The sequence below is a fragment of the Chlorocebus sabaeus genome, chromosome 7 (assembly GCF_047675955.1).
Source record: "Chlorocebus sabaeus isolate Y175 chromosome 7, mChlSab1.0.hap1, whole genome shotgun sequence".
Classification (NCBI taxonomy): Eukaryota; Metazoa; Chordata; class Mammalia; order Primates; family Cercopithecidae; genus Chlorocebus; species Chlorocebus sabaeus.
In genome coordinates this window covers 21,362,614-21,374,744 of record NC_132910.1, presented here as the reverse complement: position 1 = coordinate 21,374,744, position 12,131 = coordinate 21,362,614, and the positions used below count along the sequence as shown (strand labels likewise).

At 33.3% G+C, this 12,131-nt stretch overlaps 1 protein-coding gene across 1 annotated transcript; it reads right to left on the bottom strand.

The window, feature by feature from the left end:
* Positions 1-2,250: 2,250 nt before the first annotated feature.
* On the bottom strand, positions 2,251-11,609 carry FDCSP (follicular dendritic cell secreted protein). Its single transcript, XM_007998778.3, has 5 exons — positions 11,539-11,609; positions 6,515-6,571; positions 4,716-4,748; positions 3,488-3,697; positions 2,251-2,603 (listed from the first exon to the last, which is right to left on the bottom strand). The coding sequence occupies exons 2-4, from the start codon at positions 6,569-6,571 to the stop codon at positions 3,521-3,523; spliced, it is 267 nt and encodes an 88-aa protein (XP_007996969.3). The 5' UTR covers positions 11,539-11,609; the 3' UTR covers positions 2,251-2,603; positions 3,488-3,520.
* Positions 11,610-12,131: the final 522 nt, after the last annotated feature.

Genomic DNA, 12,131 nt, shown 5'->3' with positions numbered 1-12,131 from the left:
CTCATTTAGAGTGACCACAGTTAGAATTCAGTGTGTCTCTCTGCTCTTATTTCATTCCCGTGCTAAAGTCTCGGATACTTGAGGGGAAAGTAGATGCTTCCTTAAGCAATTGTGGGGAGGATCCAATAGGTGGTCCATGCCTTGCTGTTTGCCTTGCTGTATTGCTGTTAGTGTCCTTCAGCTACCTTGGTTTGATGCCCATGGCTTTGGCCAGAGTTTCAACTCTGCCCGGGCATTATTGAATTGACATAGAATCCTAAATAAATACTGTTTCCTAGATATATTAGCTGTTTTCATAAGGAAATAACTCATGAGGTTATCTTTACTCTGTATCTGCGTGAAAAATTGATAGAAATGTTATTTAGTGAACAAGAATATTATTAAGATGTTTATCTTTTGCTTCTCAGGTTAGAGGTTGTTCCTAAGATTAATAGAACTTTATATATTTATTAGAAATATGTTTTAAAGTATTTTACTCCCATCTTTTGCTCTTTTATCTTTGTCTAATGGAAATAAACATCATTAAAAATACCCATTTTCAATAAAATATAAAACAAAAAGAAAACAAAAGCGACAAACAAAAATATCAATTTGAGTGTAGAGCTTATCTAGTAAATGTCTATTGAGTATCGAATTTGTGCCTGTTTCCCTGTCAGTAACCTATTTATCCATTAAAGTTCAACTCAAAGTCACCTGTGGGACCTTTCCTAATTTGTGTAGGCAGAGCTAGTTTCTCCTCTGCTTTAAAACAAAAAGCTCTGTACTTTTTTGGAGCATTTATTACATTTCTTGAAATTTTGTATATGTTTATCTCCCCTATCTAACCTGTAAGATCATTAAAGAGAATCTTTTTTCTTAATCTCCAGTATTTAGCACAACAATATTTTCCCCAAATCTCTGGTATTTAGCACAACAATTGACAAAAAGTAAGTATAGTCATGTGCTGTATAACAATGTTTTGGTCAATGCCTAACTATCTATGATGGTGATCTCATAAGGTTATAATGGAGCTGAAAAACTCTTGTTACTAGGAATGTCTTGATAATCCTGGCCCTGTGTAGGCATAGGCTAATATGTATGTTTGTGTCTTGGTTTTAAACAAAAAAGTTTAAAAGTAAAAAAAGTATTTAACAGTAGAAAAAACTTATCGAATAAGGATATAAAGAATAAAGATGTATTTGTATCTTTTGTTATATCTTTACACTCTAAAGATATTTTCATACCTTAATTCATTATTGAAGAAAGAAAAATATGTTTTCATGAATTTAGTGTAGCCTAAGTTTGCAGTATTTATAAGGTTCACAGTAGTGTACATTTATGTCCTGGGCCTTCACATTTAATCACCACTCACTTACTGACTCACCCAGAGCAAATTCCAGGTCTCTAGGTTCCACTCATGGTAAGTACCCTATATAGTTGTACCATTTTAAAAATCTTTTATACCATATTTTACTGTAATTTTCTATGTGTAAATACACAAATATTCCCTGTTGTTTTATAATTACCTATAGTATTCAAGAATAATGCCCAAATTCACTGGGTGGGGAAAATAGTTAATTAATTTTAATAGAAACAAATCTAGCAGTTAAAGTAGATGACAGAGTTGTTTTTTCTTCAGAAAGTTGTTATGAAACAAAATGAGGCAGATGAAATAAAAGCTCTGAGAGTTAAGACGAGATGTCAAGGACTTTTAATGAAACAAAAAACTGGGATAGATTAGATTAGATAGTAGATTAGTGGCACAGTAGATTACTTGCAGAGCTGAGTCTTCCACATTTCAGAGCAACCATTTGTCTTTGGTCCCTCTTCAGGGCTCTGATTGCCTTTGTTCTCTCTGCCCCTCTGTCTTATTTTCCCATGACTGTCTCTCCCTGGTCATGCAGTTGCCTCCAATCTGTCAGCTGTAAAGTTAGGAAACAATGCCTATAAAATTAATTTACCAAATTGTATTGACGACTGTTTGGTTGTCTTGTTGTCTTTCCCATATTTTAATTGGGATCACTGACTTTAATACCAAGAAATATTTAAATGTTTGAGGTACCTGTAATCCCTGAAAGTGACCAAGGGAGTCAGCCATTTCCCTAGTCAAGTGCCAAGTGGCTCATTAGGCTGACTTTGATTTGTAGCCAGTTATGGATGAATGGTAGCAGAATTTCCATTGTTGATGCTAAGGGTCTCAGCTATGAACAATTTAAACTTAAGGTGAAGAAACACAATCTTTATTCAAAGAGAATTTTTCTAATTTCCTGATAATCAGCTTGTGGAGACAAAGGTAGTCATTGTGACCCACTGAAAGGCTTATTGTGCAAGTAGAATCTTGTTGGATGACTTTTGTCAAATGCTGTAGGACAGTTTGTTATTGTCACCATCTGCCACCTCTTCCTTCTTCAAGATATTGCTGAAGATTGAAAACAAATCAAGTACTTATCATGGAATTTGTGGAAATTAAGAAACCAAGACCTTTGCTTTCATGTTTATTAAAGAAGATCACTAAAGATATTGAATAGAGAATGCTGTGTGCTATTTCAATTACATTTGTTATTCTTTCATTAACAGGAATTTTGATTCTTCAAAGAAGTGGCTCACATTTAATTTTAGGTGACCTGAAATAAATAACAGACATACGGTTATTAATTGCAATGGGTTTTTTTTTTTTTGGAAACATGTACATTTTCTGCATTTTAATGGCAACTATTGGCTTAAAAATATATCTAGTTCAAGGACTGGGAAATCATCTGCTCGAGAACACTGAGTAGATGTAAAAAGAGAGCAAAGGTCTTTAGTGGTAAGTATTATCTGAAATATTTTGTTTCCTAGAACAGTCCTCTGGGTTCTAATTTAATCTTAGATAAGACTATTTTATATATATTAAATTTTAAATTATTATAGTAGATTAGATCTATAGTCTATGGTATAGACTATATTTCCTCAATTTATCTAGTAATTGACACATCATCCACTTTGTTTTTGATGTGATGAAATGACAGGGGTCACTGTTATAGGTGAAGCATGAAGCCTTTAAAATTTTTTACTATAATGTGACATTCGGAAGCTAAGTTTGGAATTTTAGTATTAGAAAAATTACATGGTTCTCTAAGGACTAAGCTGAAGTCTACTTTAAACTCTAGGCCCATAAATTCATCTACTATGATCTCCACCTTGGTTACTCTGATTCAGTCCAAAATGCAGTTATTGACAATAGTATAAAAAGTTACAAACACTTTGTAAACAATATTTTAATAACATAGGGATTGTTTCTGTTACATCACAACAAAGAAAGGATTGAAAGTGCTGTGCTGATTAGATCATGGAAGGGCACATATGTGTATCTGAGTGGACACACGTTATGATATCTACCAGAGAAAAACATTAAAACGAATTGAAACTTAAAGGGGCCAACTGGGGACATAGTTAACATTTCTTTTTCCTTGAAATTATGGATTCCAATCTGCAAACTTAAACTATGATTGTAACTATGTGTACTTACCACATATTTCATCTTCAATTTTATTGTGACTTCTCATTCTTGTTTACTTTCACTAGGAAGGGGAGTTGTAGGGCCAGATTCAGGTATTGGAACAGGAAAACTACGTCCAAACCTTGGAAATCTTGGATATGGAATTGGTGGAAATGGGCGAAATGGATATGGGTAAGGGAACGCAAGAAATCCTGAAAAAAATTCATCGCTGTCACTGACCTGTTGAAAGAAAGAAGTTAAAGGGTTTATTTTACTTTTTATAAAGAAGAGAAATTGAACAGCTTTGTTTTTTTAAATAATGGGCCTTTATTTTTAGGAAGAGGCTTTAGAAGCTCTAAAATCCTTTATCCTTTCTGTGTGTACTATGGACAGGGAGTTTATTAATTTGCATCATTTAAAAAATTATTTAGAGAGGTATGTTCTTGTATCTTTCCACCTTGTATCTTGCCACAAAATAAAGGCAAATTTTTCTGGCAATTACTTCTTTACCTACAAGGCCAAGATGAATGTGGTGTTGCAGTACCATAAAATTTCTCCCTTTGCCTTCATACAAGTTCTTTACCCAAACCACATGTGGGAAACAACCTCTCTCTTTCAGTATCTCAGTTCCTTCTTCCTGCTTTCTCTCTCAATTATCTGTCTGTATCTCTATTAGTTTTTGTATTCTTAGCTCTCTGTAGTTTTTGCAATAAAATCATGCTTTCCAGATAATAGGATTTCCATAAATAAAAACAAATCTTTAAATAAGGCTTTCCCTCTTTGAATTTTATTTTCTTTTTATTAAACAATTTTAGTTAACTGTTTAGACTCAAATAATCCATGAGCGAATTTGCCACTGGGAGGATCATCAAAGCCGGCCCACATCTCTTAATGCTCAGGTTTCATTTTTTACTTTTTTTGAAATGAGTTTCATAGAGCTAAGGCCTCTGCCTTAGCTTATGGAGGCCTGAGTTATTAGGCTAGATAAATCTAGAAAAAAATATTGTAACCCAAATCGTCACAGAATGATTTGGATTTCAATCCAATTCTTACCGTGATATGAGATATGGAGATAATTTCCTTTCTATGGGCAGAGCTCAAATCCCTGAAGTCTAAACCTCTGTTGAGTGCTAATACCAAAATCTCTTTATGAATCTCTCCACAGTTTGGGAGGTTTAGGTAAATCAATATCTTTAACAACAGTTATGAATATTTCACACATAAAACTTACATGTAAAAAAGAGAAAAGGTAACTTACACTTCTTTTTTCTCGTTCCTGGTCTTGAGAGACCTAATGGTCAAACAGTGAAGTTAATTAAACTCATGCTCATGAAAACACACAAATAAATATATACATATGCATGAGGGAAATAATTTGACAATCTATTACCTAATATTGTTTCATAATAACCATTTTTTTAAAATACCCAGAATTTGTCTAGAAAATGTAGAAATGATTTTCGTGAAAAGTCTTAATATGTATTCTCAAATGGCTCAGATTCACCACGATACCAAAGATATGTGGAACTGAATTATGCACTGAATGGTATATGGTTTATAATATTTTCTGGAGTGTAATGATAAAAGGGCATGTGTGTTAGGTATTCTTACAGAATACAGCATGTGAAGGAGAAAAAACCCTGAAGATTCATGAATCAAGACAAAATATACAGTCATGCATTGCCTAACAGCAGAGGTAAGTTCTGAGAAATGGGTAGTTCAATGATTTCATCATGCAAACATCATAGAGTGCACTTACACAAAACTAGATGGTATAGCCTACTACATACCTAGGTTAGATAGTATAGTCTCTCGCTCCTAGCCTACAAAACTGTATGGCTTATTACTATCCTGAATACTGTAGGCAGTTGTAACACAATGGTAAGTATTCATGTATCTAAAAATATCTAAGACATATCTAAACATAGAAAAGGTACAGTAAAAAATATAGCATAAAAGATTGAAAATGGTACACTTTATACCTATACACTTATATAGGTTACGTGCCATAAATAAAACTTTCAGGACTGGAAGTTGCTCTGTGTGAGTTAGTAAGTGAGTTATTGTATATGAAGGCCTAGGACATTACTGTTTACTCCTGCGGATTTGTAAACACTGTACACTTATGCTAGACTAACCTTATAAAAATGTATTTTTGTTCCTTTGATAATAAATTAACCTTAGCTTACTATAACTATTTTACTTTAACTCTTTTGTAATAACACTTAGCTTAAAACAAACACATTTTACAGCTGTACAAAAATACTTTCACTCTTTATATCCTTACTCTATATGCTTTTTCTTTTTTACTTTTAAACTATTTTGTTTAAAACTGAGACACAAACATATACATTTGCCTAGGCTTCCACAGGGTCAGGGTCATCAATATCACTGCTTTCCACCTCCCCATCTTGTCCTACTGGAAGGTCTTCAGGGGCAGTTAGACACGTGGAACTATCATCTCCTATGATAATAATGCTTTCTTATGAATACCTCCTGAAGGACGTGTCTGAGGCTGTTTTACAGTTAATGTTAAAAAAAATAGTAGAAGGAGTAAATTCTAAAATAATGATAAAAGCATAGTACAATAAATACACAAACCAGTAACATAGTTGTTTATTATTGTATTATGAACTGTGCATGATTTTTTGTGCTCTACTCTTATGTGACTGACAGAGGGTAGGTTTGTTTACACCAGTATCATCACAAACACATGAACACATGACTAATGCATTGCCCTATGACATAATGATGGCTACGGTATCATTAGGTGGTAGGAGTTTTTCAGCTTCATCATGATTTTTTTTTCTTTTCTTTTCTTTTTTTTAAAGAGAGGTAGAATTGCTATGTTACCCAGGCTGCTTTTGAACTTGTGGGCTCAAGTGATTCTTCTGCCTTGACCTCCCAAATTACAGGGAATACAGGCATAAGCCACTGTACTTGGTAGCTCTGTTATAATCTTATAGGACCATCCTTGTATATATGGTTCCTGGTTGACGGAAATATGCGGTACATGGTTATACATAAATATTTTGGAATGTAGAAATCGATACTTACTGGGAAACCAACAGCCACTGCCAGGATGGCTGTGATCAGAAGGAGAACTTTCTTCATCTGCAAAATAGAGTAAATAAAATAAAAAATAAGAATAACTTTCATTTTATTCATAAATATCCTAGAAGTCAGCAAAAAGACTATGAATTCAAAAGATCCAGTTAAAGTACGAATTATTCGACAAATAGCTCTTTGAGTTTGAGCAAGTCACTTACAATCGTAGGGAATCAATCTATTTGTTAATATAAAGAACTTTTTAAAAGTCAAATAAAAGGAGCTTTGTAATTTCATAACTACATTACACCGGTTGCTTTAAAAATAAGCATTCACATATTATTTAAGAATAATAATTCCTACGTAACAAACCTACACATGTATCCCTGAATTTAAAATAAAAAAATAAAAGAATAATACTTCTATGTACTTGTAAAGTACATAGTTTCTGGAAGAAATAATGCATTGGTTTATACAAAGAATGTTAGTTTTGGAAGTAAGAATGTTAGTTTGGAAGTAAGAAGTAAGTTTGAATTTAGTGATCTCAGAAAGTTCAACATTCCTTATACTAATGTCCATGAAAGTAATGTAGGTGACAGATTTATTTGCACTGGTTCCAGGCAACCCCAAAAAGTCCATGATGTGAAGAAGGATCTGTTTTCATGCCTGCTAATACAAAATCCATCCTGCAGTCCATGTATCAAAGAGTAATTTTGACTTTCAAGTTTTATTATTTAATAAATAATAAAGGACTTTTCCAAAGCATTTTATTGTATTTTAATTTTCACTGTAGATTCCTCATCATATCACACACTGTTAAAATGTATCAATTACAATATCATTAATATTATATTTGAGAAAACTGAGCTAAATTAAAGATTTATTCAATAATTTTATAATGGAGTACACAATGAAACATAGAACATTTGCATTTATAAATATTTGTGATTAATACAATAAATGTGCATATTACCGGATTTCAAATAATAATGGGAAATTTTCTGTATTGGATGGTATCATTAGGCATTAATCCTCTTCTTTGTCATGGTGTGAATGCCATATATGCTAGAGAACATGTGGGGGGTTCTGGGAAAGGCAATTAAGTTGAAAATGTGGATTGGCTATGGGACTTTTCTTGAAGTTTGCCTCATATTTGTTAATTTATTAGTTTATAAAGTTTTTCTTGATAACTGATTAAGTATGAGATGTTATTCTAGGTGTTGTGTATGTACAGGAACACCTCATTTTATTGCACTTTATACATATCTTGTTTTTTACAAATTGAATGGCAATTTGTGGCAATCCGGCATTGAGCAAGTCTATCAGCACCATTTTCCCAACAGCACGTGCTCATTGCGTGTCTCTGTGTCATATTTTTGTAATCTTAGCAATATTTTGTAGTTTTCAATATTATATTTTACTATCTATAAGATATTATAAATATGTAATAAGATGTTATTATATCTTTTATGGTGATCTGTGATGAGTGATCTTTGGTGGTGTTACTTTGATCCAATTATTTGGGACTGTTATGGGAAAAATAAGTGGCAAACTTATTTGACAAATGTTGTGAATGTTTTGATTGCTTCACTCACTGGCCATGCCCCCAGTTATCTCTTCCTCTCCTCAGGCTTTTCTATTTCCTGAGATATGAGAATATTAAATTTGGACCAGTTAATAATCCTACAATACCCTCTAAGTGTTCTAATGAAAGGAAGAGTCACATGTCTCCTACTTTACATCAAAAGGTAAAACGATTTAGTGAAGAAGGAATGTCAAAAGCCAAGATAAAATGAAAGGGAGGATCTTGCAACAACTAGTTAGCCAAGTTGTGAATGCAAAGGAAAAGTTTAGAAGGACGTTAAAAGTGCTACTACAATGAATGCAGGAATGACAAGAAAGCGACATTTTCTTAAGCAGAAGCCTAATCTAGAACAAGGTCCCTATGCTCTTTAATTATACAAAGCCCTAGAGATGTGAAGAAACTGCAGAAGAAAAGTCAGAAGCCAGCAGAGATTGGCTATAACATGAAAGTGCAAGATAAAGCAGCAAGTGTTGATATAAAGGCTGCAGTGTTATCCAGAAAATCTAAGAACACTGATGAAGGTGTCTACAATAAGTAATAGATTTTTATTGTGGATGAAACAGTCTTATTTTGGAAAGATGTCATCCAGAACTTTCACAGCTAAAGAGAAGAAAACAATGCCTGGCTTCAAAGCTTCAAAGGACAGGCTGCCTCTTTTTAAGGGATATAGCTGGTTTCCTAAATTGAAGCCAATGCTCATTTATCATTTCAAAAATCCTAGTGCCATTGAGAATTAAACTAAATCTACTCTTCCTGTGCTGTATGGATGGAACAACAAAGCCTAGATGACAGTACAGCTAGCAGAGCATGGTTTACTAAATGTTTTCAGCTCACTTCTTAGGAAAAAATATTTTTTTCAAAATATTGCTGTTCATTGAAAATGCATCTCTGAGCCCCCAAGAACTCTGAAGCAGATGTTCAAAGAGATTAATGTCATTTTCATGCCTGGTAACACAACATCCATTCTGCAGCCCATGGATCAAAGAGTAAATTTGACTTTCAGGTTTCATTATTGAATAAATACATTTTGTTAGACTATAGCTGGCACAGATAATGATTTCTTCGATGGACCTGGGCAAAGTAAATTAAAAACCTTCTGTAAAATATTCACCACTCCAGAGGCCATTAAGACCATTTGTGATTCATAGGAGGAGGCCAAAATATCAACATTCCAGGAGTTTGGGAGAAGTTGATTCCAACTCTTGTGGATGACTTTGAGGGATTCAAGACTTCAGTGAAGGAAGTAATGTGCAGATGTGGTGGAAATAGCAAGAGAACTAGAAGTGAAGCTTGAACATGTGACTTAATTGCTTCAATATAATGGTAAAACTTGAGTGAATGAAAAATTGCTTCTTATGGATGAGCAAAGGAAGTGGTTTCTTGAGATCGAATCTACTCCTGGTGGAGATGCTGTGAAATATTTTTCAAATGACAGTAAATGATTTAAAAACATAAACTTAATGGATAAAGCAGTGGCAGGGTTTTCAAGGGTTGAGTCCAATTTTGAAAGAAATATTGTGGGCAAAATGCTTCATGTGCTCCAAAATGCTACAGCATCGCATGCTACTGAGAAATCTTTTGTGAAAGGAAGAGTCAATCCGTGTGTCAAACTTCGTTGTTGACTTATTTTAAGAAATTGCCACAGCCACCTTAGCCATCAGGAATCATCACCCTGATCAGTCAGTAGCCATCAATATCAAGGCAAGACCCTCCACCAGCAAAAAGATTATGACTCAGTGAAGACTGAGATAATTGTTAGTACTTTTGAGCAATAAAGTATGTTTTAATTAAGATTTTTATGTTGTTTTTCTAGACATACTGCTATTACACTTAACATATAATGCTATAGTGTAATCATAACTTTTATGTACTTTGGGAATCCAAGAAATTCATTTGACCTGCCTAACTGTGATACTCATTCTATGGTGGTGGTTAAGAACTGAACCTGCAGTATCTCTGAAGTTTACCTGTAATATCAGTTTGGAAAGTCCCTGGTTTATGGATCCTTTAAGCTCACTGTTACATTGTTATAGGTAAATACATTACAAAGTTTTCTAAAGATTATTTAATATTTTACATTGAGGAAAATGTCAATTTTTAATGTCATTATCATTTTGAAGTACCTTTGAGATAGTGGAGATTCTAGGGAAATTTTATCACCTTTTGATGTTTCCTGTATATCTATGAGACAAAAGAACACAGTGTAAAAGATGTAGCAACGTTTTGATCTCTGCCTTTATTTTCTGATATTAATCAAAATTTGAATTCAAATTCAAAAAAGTACCAGATAATGTAATAATTTTGAGAAGACAAGAATGTAAAATTCCAGTCAAGTTCAGACTTTTACATGCAGATTGTTAATGTAGGAAATCAAGAGTAAAAAATTACACAAACACTCACATGCATACACTCACACATTCTCACAGACACACACACACATATACATATACATAGTCTACTTTCTATGTGCAAAGCATTGTGGTGGGTGCTTTCAAGGATACAATGAGAAAGCATAATTTCTTCCATATGAGACTTCCACATGGAAGGCAGTTACAGATATTTCTATAATGCAATACAAAGTGTGATATATACCATATGTAGAAATTGCAAAATATTGGGAGTATTTAGAAGAAGAAAGAGACAGGTTGAGGAAATAGTTTTGGAGAGGATAGAATTCAAGCAGGGCCTTTACAATTTCTTTCAATGGGTTTCAAGAATTATTTAAAACTACATTAAGCAAAGAAGTAAATAAACCATAACACAGACTCTTCCAGATCATATCTTAGAGTCAGGACATAGCATAATTACCAGCTATCTCCTTTTGTTTTTATACTTATCAAGTCATGATACCCATGGCAGTTTATTGCTGTGTGCTATAGAATAAATGATACCCCAGATAAATTAGAAGCATCTTCCTAGAAAATTAATTTTATTCAAGAATTTATGGGAAAGACAAATGACTTTTATATTAAAATCAACATAAAATATTATGGAATGGAATGTAAGTATTGCATATATTTTAAAGATAAAAGAGGAGGCCAAAGAAATTGGCTCTTGCTCAGACGTTAGAGAATCTCTGGCGGTGCATGTTCCCTCTCTTTGCTGACCTGATGGCCACAAAGTTAAAAATAAACCTAAGGCTCTGTTGTCTCACTCTGTCTGCACTCTCCCCAACCAGCGCACTGCTCCTACAAATTCGTTTATGGTCACTCTAAAATAAATATTTACTACAACAAGATAGTGATTTTAAAAAAAAGTTTTGCAAACAGAATACTAAAAATGATTTTCTAATTACTAAGTTTACAAATTCAAGTAACCATTACATGACAGTCTCAATAATCTAAATTTTTATGATTTAAAGAAAAATATATGGAGAGATGTTACATATCTATATTTACAAAATAGATATACAATCTTAGTTTACAATGATATTTAAGATCTTTCTTACCTCAAACGTTTCAGTCAGTTCTTTGTCTCCGACGCTGTTAGAAAGGGAGAGTGTCTGGCCCTGGAATATTGCAGCTGTTTTATATACTCGAAGGTATAATGGAGTGGAGAAATCTGTGGCTTAAAGTCTTCTCCCATAGGATCAGTTATTACTCATCAACTATCACAATATGTTGAAATTGGGGAATAACCAATGTCTAGTTTCATAGAAACTACCAAATACCAAAATCTTCTGTGGTTTTTTTCTCCAAATTTTGTGTCTCGTATATTTGAAGCTTATCACTTTACATGTTGTTGTTCCATTGTCTACTCTCACAATTTTTTTCCTTCACTTCCCACAATTTAAAATACCTCCAAGCATTTTACTGGTATTGATAACAATCTATTGCAAAGCATATTTGATAGTGCTGGAATCTTAAGAAAATAAAAAATCTAAAAATCGTTAAAGATGGGATTAAAATCTTTTGCATGGTTCTGCGTTCAGCTTCTTCATTTTATTATCAGGATTAGAGCTTCATAGATGAGTGAATTGTATTTTTGGAGCACCACAGCATCTTGTTTACCTTATGGAACACTATACTCTGTTTCTCAACT